We start from the raw sequence: 20,196 nt of genomic DNA, 5'->3' as shown, positions 1-20,196 counted from the left end.
CCCCTCCCTCTCCCACCCACCAATCTCATAATGTAATGTCAACAGAGTGAATTTTCATGCTATGGGTCAGAAACTACAGCAGTCAAGAGTCTTTGGATGAATAGCAGCAAGCTTCTGGCTTGTAAAATGAAGTGTTCTCTCTTCAAAGCACCCTGCCTCTCTTGGGATGAAAACTTGAGGCAGGTTTTTCTGTCTGGCATCAGATCATCTAGTGTAGCCCACTGGATTGGCAGTTCTAGTGTTGGCAGTTCTAAACAGTAAGGGTTTTTAAAGACCTTATTGCTCTAAAGAGATTTATTTGTATTAAGGGTAAAGAGAAGTGAAATGGAAGAAATTCTGAACTCAAAATAATTCTTACTAAAACGTAAGAATCACAAAAGTAAATACATTTTAAAAACCTGTAAAAGAAAATACCTGAGGCTTGACATACAGCTGAGTTTCATTAAGAAATAGTTTTCTCTTGCTGATCTTATCTGTAGAAATCTTTTCAAATGGTAAAGCCCCAAAACATCCAGGCAATAGACTTCTTTCCCTAATCATTCTTTAAAGTTTTGCTTTAGTCTGGTACTTTTGAATTATTATCAATTTCCTATCATCATATTTAACTCAGGATTTTAAAGTAGAATTTCCATATTGAGGTAACACTGAAATCACTTTACCAATCAAGTCTTAAATACAAAATCACTTAAAAAGAAAAGTTACAGTTCTGAATTAGTGTGGCCTGTCCTTTAGCCCTTACCCAGTAGTTCTTCTTTCTGTGCAGAATTGTTTTGCTGTACTAGTTTGCCAAAGGGACTTCAGCATGACTGCTTGATCACCAATGTGATTTTTACACTGAGGATTACATAAACAGGAGTGATGCAAAACTATGACACAGCATGCTTTCAGAACTATACAGTTGATCGACGTATTGGGGGTTTTAAATTACTTTTCAGTAACTGTTGAAGTCTAAGGTAACACTGTAAAAGACTGCTCACAGAAGATTTAGATAGTAGACTGTGTACTGGTTCCTATTGAGCAGATGAGATGTTAGAATATGAATGACATGACTTCTGTAGCCTCATTTAAGAGATTTAAGAGCTGATATATATATATATAGATTAGATTATATATATATATATATGGTACCTATGTTTATCAACACTGATCTTTAGTAAAGGAAGGAAATTATACAGGTATTTTTCCTGTCTTATGTGACATTTGTCTTAGTTTGGTGCACGAAAAGTGAAGAAAACCACTAGTGCATGTCTGAGATATTTAGGTCATGAATTGAGCTGGTGCAAATATAGATAAAATGGGCAATTCTATTTGGCTGTCTTTGATTATAAATATACAGAAGTTCAGAAAGCAATATGTTCAATATATCGGCAATACATATTTTTTAAAGAACTCAATATTTTCACTTATGTAGCACTTTCACCACAATAGTACTTTGAAACATTAAGTAATGAAATTATTTATTTTTCTACTCAGAATAATCCTGCCAGGAAGGCATAGAAAATACTTGTAGCAAAGAAGAACTTGTCCATGCATGCAAAACAAAATAAAATAAGATTAAAAGCTCCAGAAAATTAGTCTGCTTCAAAAACTATTAAATCGTTCCTATCCCTGGAGCTTTACAAATGTGCTAATTGTTGTGTTCTGGTCATGTAAATGTTTCTGCTTAAGATAAGGATGATTTCCTCCTACTAAAGAACTTGCACTGTTTTGGGAAAGGGGGTTTGAGGGCTAAATAACATACTGTAATGAATCCTCCTTTTGGGCAGCACATGCTTCAGTTCTGAATGCCCAGAAATGCTTCACAGATGTGCTAGGCTGCCTAGCAATGGGAATTTTCTAATTCTGGCTAGCCTGAAAAAGTAAATAGAACTACTGAGCATAAGGCTGCTCCCAATATAAGACAACAATACCCCCCAGCTAACACTTAAATTTAGCCCCATTAAAAATTCCTCCTTCATAACCAGCAACTTGCAAAACCTATAAATACTGGTCTCCAAAAATAGATTTATACAGGGACATGTATGTGTGTTTTACACTGGCATTTATACAATATAGTTCATACACTGTGTCTCAATGCTTTATAGAGCAATGAACTGCATACATTGGAGGGATTATGTAGGCAAACACATTGGCCATTATGCTATTAGTAGTAGTTCACATATGAATACACTCTCATTTTCTTATGGCTGTACATATGTGTAGATGGATATAGATATAGATATATATATATATATATATGGATTTATGTGTGCATATATATAATGTATGTGCTTGTATACATGTATGAAAAGTGGCGCATTTTTATAATAAAAGCCTGGACCAAAACTATCAACATACTTAGGCCCTGAAAAAAATCTGTTGAAGCAACACTGGAACAGTCTATATCTGGGCTATTGCCAAATTTTCAGAACCCCTCCCTCCTTTTCCCTGCAAAGAAAGCACCTTTTTTCTAAAATTAAACTGCATAGGATCCATATAAACAAAATATTTGAAATTATATGGAGACTGTGTGTGTGTGTACGAAAGGGATAGCTAGCAGCACTGTTAAAGTTAGGAGTTTGTTGGTATTTCTGTTATAAACCCTGTCTTTCTGAGTTGGTAACTCAGGCATTAAAATTCACTTGAAGCTGCAACTTGGCAATACAAGTTATCAGTCTTAGAGTGGAGCCTTTTGTAGGAAAAAAATTGTTGAAATCTATCTGGATAGTTTTAGCCATGGGCAAAAAGCAGTTTTACTGGCTTTATGCACTATATTTGTGTTCCCCATATAAAATAAAACATTTCATTTTGGTTTTGTAAATGTATATCTGAGAGTTTTCTGTAGTGTAGCAAAGTAATACTTAAACTGAGACACAAGTTTAATAAGTGACCAGAAACTTCAAAGGTTTGCTTTGGATAAGTCCTCAAATGTTCAGATGCATATCCAACTTATCTGAAACTTTTTGCAGCTCTCAATAAGTTATTCTTCTTGGGTCTAAATCGTATGTCTTTGTAGGGCTAAGATTTTCTTTCCTTGTCCTTTCTACATGTATAGCTTTGTATGTATGCATATAGATTTGGTGGGGAGGCTGGAAGCTCTTCTTTCAACATCTCTTTTCCATCAGGGAGACCCAAGGTCATCCTTGCCTTGCAGAGTAATCAGGCCCAGCACCTCTGACACTGGACTACCTGTTCCTTAATTCAAAATCTACTTATTGTGGAACCAAGAGTGTATTGTGTTCCATAGCATATACAATTTGGACTAAACGGCTCTAAGAATACTGTAGATGGATCAGAGTCGGAGTCCTGCAACAAAATCAAAGACAGATACGGGTGTGGAATCCTGAAGAAGAAGATCTGGTGGAGTCACAGAGTTGGTGCATTCTTTCGGAGAGTCATAGTGAAATCACGACAAGGTTGCTGTTGGCATTCACAGAACAGCTTGCTACAGTGGACAGTTGGTACTGGGCTCAGGAAACAAGCACTGAGTGGTGGGATCCCACCGTTATGCATGTATGGGATGACGATCAGTAGCTGCAACTTTTGGATGCGCAAAACCACCTTCCTGGAATTGTATGTTGAGCTTGCCCCAGCACTGTGGAGCTGCCCGCACTGTGGAAAAGTGAGTGGCAATAAGTGTGTGACATCAGGCAACTCCAGACTGCTACTGGTCAGTCACAAATCAGTTTGGGGTTGGAAAAATCAACCATGTGGGCTGTGGTGATGCAAGTGTGGAGGGCCATTAATCACCTCTTTCTATGAAGGACTGTGACTCTCAGTAATGTGCAGGAAATAATTGATGCCTTTGAGGCAGTGGGATTCCCAAACTGCAGTGGGACAGTGGATGGAACACATATCCCAATTTTGGCCCCCAACCACCTGGCAATGGAGTACATCAACCGAAAGGGCTGCTTCTCCATAATCCTGCAGGCGCTGGTGGATCGCCGGGGCTGTTTCACTGACATCAATGTGGGGCGGTAAGGAAAGGTGCCTGATGCAAGCATCTTTTGGAACACTGGACTGTATACTGCACACTGGGACTTTCTTTCCAGACCATAAGATTCTAATGGGGGATCTGCAAATGCCCACAGTGATCCTTGGAGACACCACATACCCCTTGCTCATGAAATCTTACAATCAGGAACCTAGACAGCAGCAAGGAGCACTTCAACAACAAGCTCAGCAGGTGCCAAATGACCATTGATTGTGCCTTTGCCTGATTAAAAGGTCACTGGCGCTGTCTTTTTGGCTGGTTAGGCATCAGTGAGGAAAATATTCTGATGGTCACTGCAGCCTGCTCTACTCTCCATAATATTTGCCAATCGAAGGGGGATAAGTTTCCCCAGGGGTGGACCACTGAGGCTGATCAGCCGGCTGCTGCTTTTGAGCAGCCAGATACAAGAGCTATTAGAGGGGTGCAGCAAGAAGCTATTTGAATCAGGGAGGCTTTGAAGGAGCATTTTGACAATGATTCCCAGTAATGTGTTTATATGTGATTCATTCATCCAGGCAATGTATACTTGCCACCATGAGTTACACCTATAGTGTTTGCTTCATGAGCGTTAATTGCAATTATTCTTACTATGTTTCAGTTTTAGAACTGAGCGATTTAAGTATGTCATAGATAAAGACTCAGTTTATTTGAAAGACTCAAGTTTAATAACGGAATAAAACACAAACTTTGAGTCAAACAGGGGACTTGAAAATGAGGAACAGTCTTGCGGTTGGGGCTCTCACAGGTGGGTGTAATTCTAGCTTTCATTGGAAAACCAGTCCCTAGGCATGGAGTGCCTGGGTTACTGTAAGGAACTAGGAACACGTGAGGAATCTGGTGGGGGAGTTTTGGGAGGGCATGGACCAGAGTTCTGTAGTGGCTGGAGGGGGAGTCGGGCACAGATGTGCTCAGATTGCAGGCTAATGAGGGACTTCAACATCTCTGCCTGGCCCTCTAGGAGCTTTATCATCCACTCCTTTCCAGGCTATTGAGCCTGAGTGTTTTGTTGATTGTCTCCCTCCACACTCTTTTTTTGCTATGCACTGTATCTGTTGACTGCAGCACTTCATAAAACATATCCTCCTTATTCCTCCTGGGTTACCACCTTATCTGATGGAGGCACTCCGCCATCGTGGAGAAGTGGGTTGTCAAGGGCCCATCTGCAGAAGCCAAAGAAACAGTGAACAGAAATGGTATTGTGAGTGTGCTCACAGCCGTGAATCACAAAGGTTACATACACCTCTTTCTCGCTGTCCCTTGGCTAACACTCAGGTCAGCGCAAGTCCCAATTATGGTGAGTTCGCGGTGGAGGGGGCAAGGGGTGGTTTGTGAAGGGGGTTACTATAAGCGGCTAGGGCCCTATTCTGAATATTGGTGCCCTTTTCAACAGGCTAGGGTAATAAAACCTGATATCTCACTCCTAAGGGTAACCCAGGATGCAAGTGTTCATCTCCTGCATGCGTGTGACTTCAGACCAGCTCCATATGCCACTTACCTATGTGCCACACTGGTCCCTTCAGAATCAATTGCCAAGTGGTGTGGCAAAGTTTTCTACAGCAGGGGGAGAAACAAGGCAGCTCTCCCAACGGACATTTGGGAGAGAATTGCAGAATACCTACAGGAAAGTTTCCTAGAATCTCTATGGAGGATTCCCAGGACATCCCCATATACATTAACAAACTTTTCCGCCATGTACCCACAGCACAGATGGACAGGCTCTGTTGTAAATTTCTGCCCCTTATCCATCCTCTAACAAAGTACATGAGATCTCAGTCTCCTCTCACCATGCAGTATCAAAGCAAAGTGAGCACTTACCGGAACTCTCCTCTCCTCCATTCTGCATGCCAGAGCTGGAGTGCTGGGATTTAGTTGGGGTTCATCCTGCTTTGAGCAGAGGGTTGGACTAGTTGGCCTCCTGAGGTCTTTTCCAACCCTAATCTTCTATGATTCTATGACTAGCTAGACCTCTCTGGAATGGAAAAGAGGTCCTGGTTCGCTGCACAACCAGATGACTCTGTAATGTGCTCCACATCGTCCTTCAGTTCCACTACCTCGTCCACCACTTCCTCGTCAGGGTTGAGTACACTGGCCACTGCATCCAAGTCCCCCGGAAGTATCCATGGGGTTCTTGGCAGTGGAGGTTGGGTTGCCACCAAGGATGACATGTAGCTCCTTATAGAAGCAGCATGTTTTCGGTGCTGCACCAGAGTGACAATTGGTCTTCCTTGCCTTCTGGTATTCCTGCCTCAACTCCTTGATTTTAGGACGGCACTGCTGCATGTCCCTTCCATGCCCCTTCTGCTGCACACCACCAGCAATCAGCCCATAGGTATCAAAATTCCGATGGCTGGTGCAAAGCTGTGACTGCACAGCCTCCTCTCCCCATATACTCAGCAGATCCAACAGCTCTGGTGTGCTCCACCCGGGAGAGCATCTACTTCATAAAGCCGGCATGGTCAGATGGGAAGATGCTGTATGGTCTGTGCATGCCGAGCAAACAGGAAGAGGATTTTCAAAAATTCCTGGGCCTTTAAACAGGAGAGAGGCGCATAACTGTGCACCTTCAGGCAGCAAACTTCAAACTGCTGACCAGAGTGATCATGATGGGCATTGTGGGACACTTCCTGGAGGCCAATTAGGGCGACATAACTAAGTGAAGTATCTATACTGACACTGCGTCGCTCTAACTACATCGCAAAAAGCTCTATGCTGCTCATCTAGGTGGTTTTATTATGTCAGCATACCAGGGGAGTTGCATCGGAGGGAGGAACATTTCAATGTGTACACCTCCACTGTTTTGTCAACAAAAGCTGACTTTTTGTCGACAAAACTGTGTAGTGTAGACAAGGCCTTAGTCTTTTCACTTCAGGTTAACTATTACCCTCCATCCTTCCTTCACTCCCTCTTTTCCCCTCCTCTTTTCCATTTACTTCCCGCCCTTCAGTGTGCCTGTTTTTGTCTTTTTGATTAGCTAATTCTTTCCTAACAAAAACTCAATGAAAAAACGTTAAGAATAAGTAAACAAAAAACTTGTGGCTCTAACATGAGACTTGCAAATGATGACATTTTTCACTCTGCACGTATGTTGTACCTTTTTCTTCCTTTGTCTATTTAGATTGTAAGCTCTTCAGGACAGGGACTGAATTTTACTATGTATTTGTACAGTTCCTAGTACAATAAGGCCCTGATCTTTGTTGAAAGACTCGCATTTATTTCAGTGGGTTTTGAATCAGGCCCTAAATGGGTAGCTGAAGATTCTTCTGGCATGAGGCAATCCCCAACTGGCATAGAACCAGCATAGTCATTTGTGTGCTTGCTATTCCCAACCCCTCCATATTGTAGGGGAGTGCTTAATTTTTTTAATGAATTCTCTTCAGCCATCTTGCTTCAGGGTTCATTTTCCACAAACACACAAACAATTGGATTTAATTGATACAAATGCTCTCAGAAAGATTTTCAGAGTCGTATAAGCCAATATTTGAATAAATCAACTTTTAAATTGCCACATTGGTAGTCACACTTAAATATTTGCATACTCATCTGGTCAGAAAGTAGAAACAATACCATGTGATTTATCTGACTAATCCAACACAGCTTGAATTTAAATGTTAAATGTTTCATGTATGATCTTATCTTATCCCTAAAGCATATACTCTGCAAAGCTTAAGTAAAGAGTCAAATACTATAATCAAAGTTCATAAGTTTTACAAAAAAAACCTTAAAAAGATTTTACAAACCTATTATGAAAGAAAATGTTGTCATGAATATTTTTTTAATGGGGGTTTTTGTGTGTGTGGGGGGGGGGGGGAGGTTGTCATTATTTAAACCTAAACCAGGACTGCAGTGTCCTAGTAACGAAAGTGAAAATGACTTATTTTCATTGTATAGTCTGTGTGAAGCACCACAAATGGTGAAAACTAAATAATTTTTTAAAATCCTTTAATTTTAATAGTCTAAAGTGTTGTTAATTATACAGGTAACTTTTTTTAAAAAAAAATATTTTCATATTAACAGTATGCCATTAACAAGGTGGACTATGATATGTAGGTAAAGATATGTCTATCAACTATTCTCAGGGGAAATATTCTCTCTTAACAGCTGATATTAACAATAATTCATTATGGCTGTTCAGAGAATGCTGCTTCTCAAAAAAAGTTATTTATTTATATGCTAGAACTGCTGTGTATAATCATTTGTATAATCCAGTTACAGCTACCTGAATAGTAAAAAGGTTATCTGCACAACTACTATAAGTGAGTCAGGGCTCCTGATTACAACATGAATGCTCCCTAAGCTAGTTAAAATAAAATTAAAACTTGTAATGTGGACAGGACATAACAGGGTCCCAGAATTGAGTTAAAAGCCAGGCCTATTCACAGCTTTAGCCCCTTTATAGGGATATGACTAAGTACTGTCCACACTAATAACTATGTGTAAGTAGGTCAAGAGACAGCTGTGTTGTTACTGGGCCCCAGGGCTAAGCTATAGTTGTAGTCTTGATGGGGCCTGAGTATGATGACATGACTCATAATTAGTGCAGTGTGAGCTTGGAATTTCTTGCATGATGTTACTCTTTTGTCATTAAAAATAAACGCAGTTCATCATCAGCTTTAAGTAGGTGTTCTTAATCTGTGTGGTATTGTCAATGCTTTACATCTCATTTCGGGTGATATTGTGAGATTTGAATGTAAATTGTTGTAAATCTTACTTTTTAACAATATGTCCAGATCAGTGCTATGTTACTTCTTTGTGGACCTTATCCTATATAAATATAATTAAATGCTCAACAATGTACATATAAATTGTAGTCTAAGTACACACGGACAACTTGGCAACAGACATTGCACTGACATAGTATGTTGACTTAAAAGGAACTGTTATGATGTACCTTGTTAATGCATCTTTGTAAAAATCTTTGTAAAACTCTACTAAATCTTGACATTGTAACAACTTAAGAGGAAGGTTGACAGCAGCCTCCATATCAAATCTTTGTATGAACCAAACTCTGCTGTCCTGGAGAAAATGTAAATCCTCATCTGCATGTATTCTGTGTTAAAGCCAGAGATGCTGATACAGTTTGGCAAACAAAAAAACAATAAATTGTTTGTTGCACTTGCTAAGAGAGAAATGGATTTGGTGGTAAGTCAATAAGTATAGATTATTGACTGTGGTAGGAAATAATGTGCTCCTGAGATGTGTAGCTATTATGGATTTTTTATCTATTCTTTAGCTACACCAATTAGAAATGCAAAATACAGCACATCAGAACATCATGTAAACTTCATTCAGGAGCTCTTTAGTCCATAAACCAATGACATACAATGGCTTTTGGCAAACTGCAGCCAAAAACTGGAATGCTACGTTTTTCATTTAAGTGAAGATATGCCAAATGTTACTGAGTAGCACAGCCCCCACTATAAAATATTTCCAAACACATTAGTCAGAGGTATTGTATTGTTATACTATATATATTTTTAAATGTAATAATTAATAATGATTTAAAAGATATTGAGCAAATTAGAATTATTTAGTCTTGAAATACATTAAGAGGTGACATGACTGAAGTAATTAAAGCAGTGAGGGTTGTTAAAATATTGAGCTTGATAATCTAATTGAGGATGTTGGATATACTAGAACTGGGGAGCAAAGGTATAAAATTAGAGGGGATACATGTAATAGGATGTATTGTTTTTACAAAGAGCGGTAAGCAGATGGAATTCAATCCCACTTGGTAGTGGAGTCAAGTAGTATGAATGTGTGTTATGAAAAATCAGGTGACTGTATGGGATTTAATACATTTAAATGGTATTAATGTTGTGCTTGAAGCAGTCCATTTCTCTTTTAGAGTCCAGGAAGGAATATTTTGCTGAGCATGCACTTTTCTCCAGATTGACTCTGTGTATTGTTGGATGAGAGGGTTGAGGGGGGTTTTTTTCACCTCCTTAGTCACCAACAGATTTGTTTTTGAATTTTTAATTTTAAAAAAATTTAAAAGATGTTTAAGTGTATAGGATGACCCCATGCAGCTCCAAGCATGAAGTGACCATGACCTGCTTCTCATGCTGCAGATCTCTGTATAGGAATGAGGGCAGTTTTGTGATACTTTCTGATCATATATATTTTGCAGACAGTCATTGCACCTTGCCATTTCAGCCAGCCAATGTGTGCTCCTCACAGAATGTAATCATGGTTACTCCGCTCACCTCTGTTAAGAAATAGCTAGAATATTCATTCATTCATCATGGTCAGGGAAAAGTAAGGTATGAGTCATGCTGACCATCTGAGGCAGAAGTGCAGACTTGAAAGTTTCTTATCCGTTAAATAATTCTTGAATCTGTGATTTTTTAAAAAAATGTTATGCAAGGTTATTGAGCTGGGGAGCAACGGAAGTCTGTGTGAGAGGCGGAAGTAGTAAGGAACATTGTTCTCTCCCTGGCGCTTCCTTCTGGGTCCCAGGGCAAAATGTAGAAGTTGTGAAGCCTTACCTCAGTGCTGCTGTTAAAGAGGCTAGTGGGCAGACAAGAGTGCACACGGCAGACTTGAGTACATTTGACAGTGTTGCTTTTGGATCCATCCACTCTCCCTTGATGAAAATATCCTTATAAACATTGGCAGGGAAGTGGAAAACAATTATGAAATATAATTTGAAAGAGAAGAATTGTGGCCATACTATTTAAAGGATGCTGTATCAGAAACTAGAATTTTTAATAATTAGTGGCTTTCAAAAAATTCAAATTGACAGTGTGCCTTAGAAATTATTGTGTGCTAACTAAACATTAGTGAAACTTCACTGTTCATCTATGCTTTGATTTTTGATTTATAGCTCCATGTAAATTATATCTACATTGATCTACCTAGTCATCCTACAAAGAGCCCAATGTTTCCTATTCCACATCTACCCTGCCTGCAAGTTTGACCTGCCTGTGGTCCTGTGTAGCTCCTTTCTGTGGAACTGCAAAAGTGAAACTTACTAAACACTTGGATATGTTTTGTTTTGCAGTCTGTGGTGCAGAATGGGGTTAAAATCCTGGCCCCATTGAAGTCAATGGCAAAACTCACCTTAATTTCAATAGGGTTGGGATTTCACCCCAGAGCATAGTAGCTGGTCTCTTAACCCATAGCCATACCACCACATGCTTAAACCTGATGTGCAGAGTTGGATGTGGTCAATATTAATGGGGCTCTGCGTGGGCTTGGGGGTCTGCCTATACAGAAATCATTGCAGATCAGGGCCATGGAGACGGTACCTCAAAGAGAATTCCAGGTGGCACAGGAAGGGGTGTTGCTGATTCAGTAGGTTACCTCTGAGTTGATACAGAACCAATGTCTCATACATAACATTAGGAGAGGGCTCTACCTCTGGAGGTGTCATGTTTCAGATAAGCTATAAAGTGGAAGTATTGATCACTTGTGCAAATTAAAGATCCATGGAATTTTTTTGCCAGAGTGGAAGTGTTAGCCCCAGAGTGCCTAGCAAACTCCAGGTTGGTCATTGTACCTCTCTGACATTCTACCATGGTTTGAATTTCACACAATATTCTTCACATCCTGCTCTCTATTGTTTTGTAATATTCCTGTGTAATTAAATGGTTACCATGCTTCAGCTCAGAGGTTAAGGGATTTATGTGACACATAAGATGATTCCTACAGCATGTGTGTGTGTACTTTTTAAAAATCCTTCTGTGTGAAAGGCGCTATATAAATATAATTTTTTTATCATTATCCCTGTCAATTTGCATTACTCAAGTGGCTCCCCCCCTTTATTGTATTAAACATAAGATGCTTCTCTTCACTTTAAAGGTCCTTCTTGGCCTATCCTCGTCCTACCTGTCATCTCTCATTCACTGTCAAGATGTCAGTTTCCGCCTCTGATGAGCCAATGATGCCAGCCTCCATTGCCCACATGTTAAATTTTCAAACAAGCACCTTCATGCTTTCTCCAGTGTTGTCCCTCATGCTTTGGAGGAACTCCCGTAAACATCCACAAAGCTACCTCATTATCGTCCTTCAAATCCCATCTTAAAATTCCCTTTTTCCATGATGCCTACAAAAAACTTGACAACGATTAGACTGGTGGTGTGCTGACACCACTGTCTACCATAATGACCAATATAATCTCATTGTTTCTTTGTACTCTCCACATCTGTCTGTCTGTAGCCATCTGTTATCTCTTGTCTTATACTTAGATTGTAAGTTCTTTGGGGTAGAGACTGTCTTTTTGTGTTCACACAGTGCCTAGCACAATGGGGTCTTAGTCAATGGGGGCTAGAGCTCCTAGGCGCTAATAATGAGATAACAGAGAAGGGATGTAGAGGGAATACATAACAACCCATAGGTGGGAAAGGAGAGGCAGAAGAGGAAACAGGAGATAACAAGGAAGTACAATCTAAGAAGAATGGGAAGTAGATATTTCTCAGCCTGTGTTTATAAAATGGTAAGAATTCTTTTTCAAAAAGAGAAAAATTGAGAAAGAATTCAATTGTTCCTCCTTATCCAGCAGCCAGTGCCCCTCCCTTTCATCCTATTTCACAACACCTAAAACTTTCCACTTGTTTTTTCCCATAACCCAAAACTCCACAGTCTGAAAATGATTGTGAGGTGTAGTGAGTCATGGGATTTATTTTATTTTTGTCCAAGTTTTGGGTCATAGACCCAAATAAAGAGAACAACTGTTGGTTTGGTTTGTCATCTTATTGCCAAAAAGTTGTCGTCTTATTGCCAAAAACTTCAAAATTTTGGCTATCTTGGTAATAGCCAAATGTAATGGTTAATTAGTACAATAAGTCTGTTAATTTCAATGGCGTTACTCCTAACTTATGGTGGGATAATAAGAAGCAAATCAAACCCACCGCCTTTTGTGATGAGTTTTGGTGATTTGCATGTTATGCCTGTGAAACTGGCAGACCATATGCCAGCTCATGCAAAGCCTCCTAGGCCTCAACTGAACCTTGACCAATACGTAGCTGGAAACCAGTCCGGCTCACCTGTTAATATTGTTAAAATAGTGTTTATACTTTATGAAATGCTTGTGAGTTGCTGCATGCATTAATCTCACTTATAATATCTGTATCCCATGTAATAAGGTAATATTTAAGTGTTTACTTAACCAGTCAGGAGAGAAGTATTATCAACTGTGAAATACTAGTTTGCCACAGGAGGTGTTATCTCTTGTCCAACAAAAGGTCTATAGACACCAGACAAACCAATGTGGAACATCAGAGGACAAAAGACTTTGTTGATTGCTCCTTCCGCAGACCCATGAAGAGGAGACATGCATGTGGACTCGTCCCATCAACATGAACCCTGGGGGAAGGGAATAAAAAAGCCCTGACAAGAAGACACTGTATCTTTATGCTGCTTGGACTCTGAGAGGGCAAGGATTACTAAGCATAAGCAAAAGATCCTCAGTGCTTAGTCTAAGTTAGCCCTGAAGGACATATAGAGCTCTAAGTATCAGAGGGCTAGCCGTGTTAGTCTGTATCCACAAAAACAACGAGGAGTCCGGTGGCACCTTAAAGACTAACAGATTTTTTGGGCATAAGCTTTCGTGGGTAAAAAACCCACTTCTTCAGATGCATGAAGAAGAAGAATTGCATGCATCTGAAGAAGTGGGATTTTATCCACGAAAGCTTATGCTCAAATAAATCTGTTACTCTTTAAGGTGCCACCGGACTCCGCATTGTTTATATAGAGCTCTCTTATTATAGAATCTTCTATTACCTTTTGAAACCTAAGACTATAACTCATTTGTGTATATATGTGTTTACCTACTTTAACCTTGTAAATAACTCTCATTTCTTTTTCTTAATTAATAAATCTTTAGTTAATTTATTATAGGATTGGATACAAGCATTGTCTTTGGTGTAAGATCTAAAAGGCAATTGACCTAGTTTAAGTCCTTTGGGATTGAGAATTACCTGAATATTTTTGTAATTTTTGGTGTAACGGACCATCTATCATAAAGGCAAGCTTGTCTATGCGGTAAGATAGACTGGAGTAGTCCAGGGGACTGTCTGTGACTTCGTGATTAGGCTGTTTTGATGCCTGAGGAATTTACACTTGATACTTGGTTGGTGAAATCTAAGTACAAAATTCACAACCAGTTTGGGATTTGTCCCTTGCTTCTGAACAGTCTGCCCTGAGTTTGGTACTCACACTCTTCAGCCACTCCAGACAGCTTAACAATGTCTTTTTTCTTTATATCAAAATTAATTACTTATATTAAAATTTATAATGGTGATCACAGAGTAATCTGAACAAGAATTACTATTTTTATTTATATTGTAGTATTGTATTGCTAAAAACCAATCTTCTAGCACCTATATATGATCCCCCTACAGTCCTCAAGTAAGTCTGTTAAATGCAGGTTTGTCAAATATTTTCAAACTGTATGATTTCTGAAATATTTTAATGTTTAACTAGCCAGTGAAAAATAATTACATTTTACATATGATATATATAACTACAGTAGATATTTTTCAAGTTTGAAAAAAATAACGTTATGAGCCAAAATTTTAATATTCATACTACAGAGTATCAGATTTCATTGGTTGTTTCCATAAAGGAAGTGTTAATATACCATGGTTTGCAGAAGGATGTTTCTGGTGGTTAGAGCACATAAATAGAAGTCAGTTATAATTTATTTATTTGTATAATAATAGCACCTAGAGACCCTCACCAAGATCTCCTGCTTCCCTTGGGTTCTGTTCCTAATTTTGCCACTGACTCACTCAATGTAGATCTGAGAGAAGTTTGTACTCAGTGTGTTCAGATCAGATATCTTTGTGTTCAATTGTTATGTCCACTGTGTGAGTGTGGGCAACTCATTTACGCTACCGTTGATCACTTAGGGCCTAATCCTGTGAAATTCTGGGTGTTTTCAATTCCCATTATAGTCATTGGGTGTTGTAGCAGGGATTCTGGTCTCACTGTGTCTGTTGACTAGTGTTAATATTTCTGTACAGTTCAACACCCTTACCTGAAGCCTAGCTATACTGGCAAATTCTCCTTGTGTAGACGCAGCTTATATCAATTCCCTGAGTAAACAGTGGCAAAAGCCAGTATAATTGCATCAACACAAGGCCTTTTTCTGGTATAGAAATGTTATTTAAAAAACCATGCCTTTATCAAATGTACTATAACATGGAACATTTCTAGTGCAGACCTGTCCTGCATCCTCATATCCCAGCTTTAGGAGGCACACATCTAATATTCTCCCCATTTTACAAATAAGGTAACTGAAAGGTCATTTCAGACAGAGCTGGGAATAGAAACCTGGTCTATAAGAAAAGTCTTATACACTCAGATGTACCGCCTTTCAAAATGAATGTGCCAAAACTGTGTCCTTAGCTATGCTGCCTACAATTACCGCCTTCATCGCTAGGCCACACTCTCCTCCCAGAGCCAGGAGTAGAACCCAAGAATCCTGACACCAGCCATTCCACTTCTGTATCACAAATGGTTATGGCACTGGCAATGTGTGTCATGTTCCCTCTAGTGGTCTGGTCCATATAGCTGATAATGGCCTACTATGGCTAATTATTTCCTCAGCCCAGATGGAGGAGGGCTGCATTGTAGTTCTGAAGGTACTGGTTTAAACACTGCTGATGACCCATGTGGGTAAAAATAGAATGTGATTTTTTAATTAAAGACTGTATCATAATATATAGACACAAGGGGGCATGATTAATGTAGCGTGGGTAATCTTAATTCTGGAATTTCCTAACTTTTGAGTACTTGACTAAAACTTAATAATTTTTTTTTAATGTAGGATTTTTTATAATGTTGGCAAACTAACGATTTGGGCTGAAAATTTCCAAGCCTGGTGTCTGCCTTTGGCTGCATTATTTTGGAAAATTTCAGTCAAAACAGTTCAAGCATTTCTGAGAACAAGACTAGGGAAACATATGTTGTTTTGCCCATGTTAAATAATTCTGGTTCTACTGTCCCCATTCTGTGAAGCTGGGATTTGAAATTTGGCAGGAAGTGGCCTTTGTGTCAGGGATGTGCCTTTTGCTGGCATTGTGAAAATCCACTCAAATACACCAAGACGTAAGCCTCTGAAAAAATACTGTTCACACATGTTTAATAGACCCTTCTTTAATTTTAGCAGGTAAATTCCCTGAAGATTCTGTCCACACTACACATGCTTCAGTTGCAATTCTTGGCTGCTTTGGGCCATACCAGTCCTAGATCTGGGCATCTGAACTGAGAGGAGGGAGACTGTCTCTCCTGTGCTCTTAGAGTATGTCTATACAGCATCTAGACACCGGAGGCCAGCCCTGCCAGCTGACTCGGGCTTCTGGGACTTGGTTTGAGAAAGATCTGGGGGCTATAGTGGATCAGAAATTGAGTCAACAGTGTGATGCAGTTGCAAAAAAGGCTAATACCATTCTGGGGATGTATTAATAGGAATGTCGCGTGTAAGACATGGGAGGAAATTGCCCCGCTCCACTCGACACTGGTAAGGCTTCACCGGGAGTATTGTGTCTAATTTTGGGTGCTATGTTTTAGGAAAGATGGGGACAAATTGAAGAGAGCTTAGAGGAGAGCAACAAAAATGATAAAAGGTTTAGAAAACCTGACCTGTGAGGAAAGGTTAAGAAAACTGGGCATGTTGAGTCTTGAGAAAAGAAGACAGAGTGGGGACCTGATAAATCTTCAAATACGACAGTGGCTGTTCTAAAGAGGATTGTGATTAATTCTTCTCCTTGTCCTCTGAAGGTAGGACAAGAATGAATGGGCTTAATCTGCAAGAAGGGAGATTTAGGTTAGGTATTAGGAAAACCTTTCTAATCATACAGGTAGTTAAGCTCTGGAATAAGCTCTGGTTTCCAAGAGAGATTGTAGAATCCCCATCATTGGAGGTTTTTAAGAACAGGTTGGACAAACCCCTGTCAGGGATGGTCTAGGTTTACTTGATCCTGCCTCAGCAAAGGTGGCTGGACTTGATGAGTTCTTTAGGTCTGTTCCAGTCCCACGTTTCCATGATTCTTAGATTTGAAATAAAAACTATTTTCTTTTTTTGGTGCTGCTTTTCTGTTGATTTTCCTACATTTCTATAAAGGAGAGTCTTCAAAAAAGTCAAGACGGTACAGAATAAAGGAAAAATGTATATATTTAAAAGCTTACAACTTAAATACAAGAAAAACATAGCTCAGAAAAACAGTGAATATGAATGTACATAAATCTCTGGAGTCTGACAACTTCCGCCAACCTCTGTCATTGCTATCCTGCTGTTGTGAGAACTGTAAATTTAAACAGGACAGTCACAGATGTCAGCCTTTGCCTGCTATTGAATTTTCTTCTTTCGTAAGACCAATTTTATAAATCACTTCCCTATGTATGTAAAAGTTATTCTGTTACCTCTCTTCTGAATGGCTATGACCTGTTTCACTAGTTCACTATCACCCACAAAGTAAGCCAGTAATTCACAAAATAGGCAGAAAAACTACAGCATAGTTTTAGATTGCACCTTGCTTTCCAAACATTAAGTAATAATATCAGAGCTAGCACATACATCCCATTTCAAAGAACTCTGAACCAGAGTTAAAGCGTTTTTATTTAACATAATTAGGAAAGAAAGAACAAATAGCGCCTGGTTTCTTAAACAAGAACTGTGTGACTGTGGACAAACCATGTAATCTCTCTACCTCAGTTTCCTCATCTGTAAAGTGGATTTATCAGTTCATCGTGGGCAGTAAGTATCATAGGCTGGAGAAGGCTATGCCTCCCCAAACAGCCTGGCATGGCTCTGCCCATGCTCCACCCTCAGGCCCCCTCCTGCTTGCTCCCAGTTCCTTTCCAGCTCTTCCATGGCGGAGAAGCTGGGGAAGGCCCACCCGCCCGCCGCTGGGTATGTTCTGGCTACGCTGCCTGCCTGGTGCTCCAGAGCTGGGGTTGAGGGTGCTCTGGCTGTGCCGCCCACCCAGCGTGCTGGGGCTGGGGGCACACGGGGACCGGGGGATGCTCTGGGCTCTGGCAAGGGAGCGGGGGTGGAAGGGAAGGGGAAAGAGCAGGGCTTCGGGCAGGGGGGAAGAGGCCAGGGGCTAGCCTCCAATGGCTCATTCACCTGCTGCCCATGCAGTGTGTACTACCTCGCATTAGTGTATAAATCTATAAGAACTGCAGATGGAATATGCCATAGAAATACAAAGTATTATTATTAAGATTTGGCAACAGAGTAAGTAGATAGACAAGTCTTTACCTTCTCATATTATGTTATAATCAGTGTGATAAGTATATCTGTCATCAATGATATATTGCTTATTGCCTTTAAACTCAGTAACAATACATAATTTGTTCGTGTAGAATGTTTGAGAGAATAAATATAGTAATATTTGTATTGTAATGAGATATCAATTACGGGGTTCAATCTTGCTGTTAATACTCAAGCAAAATTGCCATTTACTTTAAGGGATGATGGATTGGGCCCACAGTTACAGAGTTAGATCAATTTCACAAACTTGGATTTTCACTTCAGAAATTTTTATGAGGAAAATCTAATCCAGTTTGCAAAAAAACCCAACCAATCAAACAATGTTTTGCAAAAATATCATTTGAAACATATCAATGTGGATACCAGTTTGAAAAATGGTTGTAACAAGTATTGGATATGTGAGAGTAAATATTGCTTAGCAGAGAATAGGAGTGCATTTTGAAATATGCTATCTAAAGCAAATTTAATTACAATTGTTTTGTTCTCTCTTTCTTTTTCTCTCCCTCTCCCCCACTCTCTCCTGAAAATCTCCTGCCATAGCGACTGCATTTGCCTCCAGACTTGTCAGACACAGTGAGCCGCTCAAGCAAACAGGATCTGGCAGAATCCACCAAACTGCTGAGCTCAGGATGTGGTGCTATGGCCATAGGCAAGAAGCACCTGGACTTCTAGTGATTTCTACTTAGCAGTTTCACTCAGATTTATATGACACTCTAATTATGACTGTTAATGACTTATGAAAATATTTTTCTTAATGATTTGACCCAGCAGTCCTTAAAAATACACACTGTAAGATGGTGCCTTGTTTTCTCATCCTGATTTCTTGGAAGACATTTGTGGTTTGTTTGCTTTTTTACAGAACATGTTACCTTAAAAAAAATGCTGCATTGCACTGTTATTCTGGAAATTTACAAAATGTTCTTCTCATAAAAAATCAAAATTATTTTTATTTTTAAAGTTCAAGATGCTTTGCAAAACAATACCAACTGTGTTGTTTTTCACAAGCTAAATGTGTCTGTTTATCACGATTGTATTAAACACTGATTATAATGTAAAATATAAATTAGACAGTCTTGTGAACATTAGTAAATGAGATTAAGGAATTCATAATCATATCTTATTTTAAAGCCAAATTTAGCAATTATTATTATTTGAAAAAATAATTGTGTACATCTGAAAATATCATTATTGTCAAAATCAAAAGTAGATATGACATTATTTTACAGAGTACCTAAACAATGCATTTAAAAATGCATTGCACTATTTCATATGTGTTCTACTGTGTCAAGAATTAAATTGATAAAGAAAGAATTTTTCCATAGTAAGAATATATTATAGATAATTAGTTTGCCTTATGGGTTAATAAATGTATTAAAATGCACTTGAGTGGAATTTACTAAACATTGAAAAAAGAATTGATTTCCTTGTGTAGTTCAAAACAGTAATCCTAAACAATTGAAGTCAGCACTATGAAATTATGTCAACAGACATAATTCAAGATTGAAATTCAAACTGACAGCTACATTAATGCTAGAAAACCAGAAGAGTGCATTGGAGCTTGGGGAAGAGTATCACAGAATGTTGGTCTAAAACAGAACAGAAAATAAAACTAATTCATGTTACCATACCATCATGTATACTCTTTGTGAACTTATGAATATTGTGTGTGCATGTGTGTATATATACCCAAATGGAAAACTATTAAATATATTTTTAAACGTCTCCTATATATTACTTTGTATTTGGCATACTAGGCAGTGCTGATCTGTAAATTAAATTGTTTTGTATTATTTCTTATGAAGCAGACTTCCATTTTGAAAGGGGGTATATTGTCCTCCATGGAACTTCCAGACCAGATTTTAGATTATCTTATGGTTTCAAAATTAAATCTTTATAATGGGATATAATATGGCTAGAGTGAAATTGATTTTCCAAATAACATTTTAATACAATATAGTAATATTAATGTCTTTTGATGAGGTTCCAACTGAAAAGTTGATTAAAC

The 20,196-nt window shown here is 38.9% G+C and overlaps 1 protein-coding gene across 3 annotated transcripts in view; it reads left to right on the top strand.

Moving 5' to 3' along the window:
• The window catches only part of ELP4 (elongator acetyltransferase complex subunit 4), a 268,802-nt gene extending 248,889 nt beyond the window's left edge, over positions 1 to 19,913 (top strand). For all 3 annotated transcript variants that reach the window (XM_073347771.1, XM_073347772.1, XM_073347769.1), the window contains one exon: positions 18,732 to 19,913. In XM_073347771.1, coding sequence (XP_073203872.1) covers positions 18,732 to 18,863 — 132 coding nt within the window. In that variant the 3' untranslated portion in view covers positions 18,864 to 19,913. The remainder of the gene's footprint in view (positions 1 to 18,731) is intronic.
• The last annotated feature ends 283 nt before the right edge of the window (positions 19,914 to 20,196 follow it).

The sequence above is a fragment of the Lepidochelys kempii genome, chromosome 6, assembly GCF_965140265.1.
Source record: "Lepidochelys kempii isolate rLepKem1 chromosome 6, rLepKem1.hap2, whole genome shotgun sequence".
Classification (NCBI taxonomy): domain Eukaryota; kingdom Metazoa; phylum Chordata; order Testudines; family Cheloniidae; genus Lepidochelys; species Lepidochelys kempii.
This window is presented reverse-complemented; position numbering and strand designations above follow the sequence as displayed.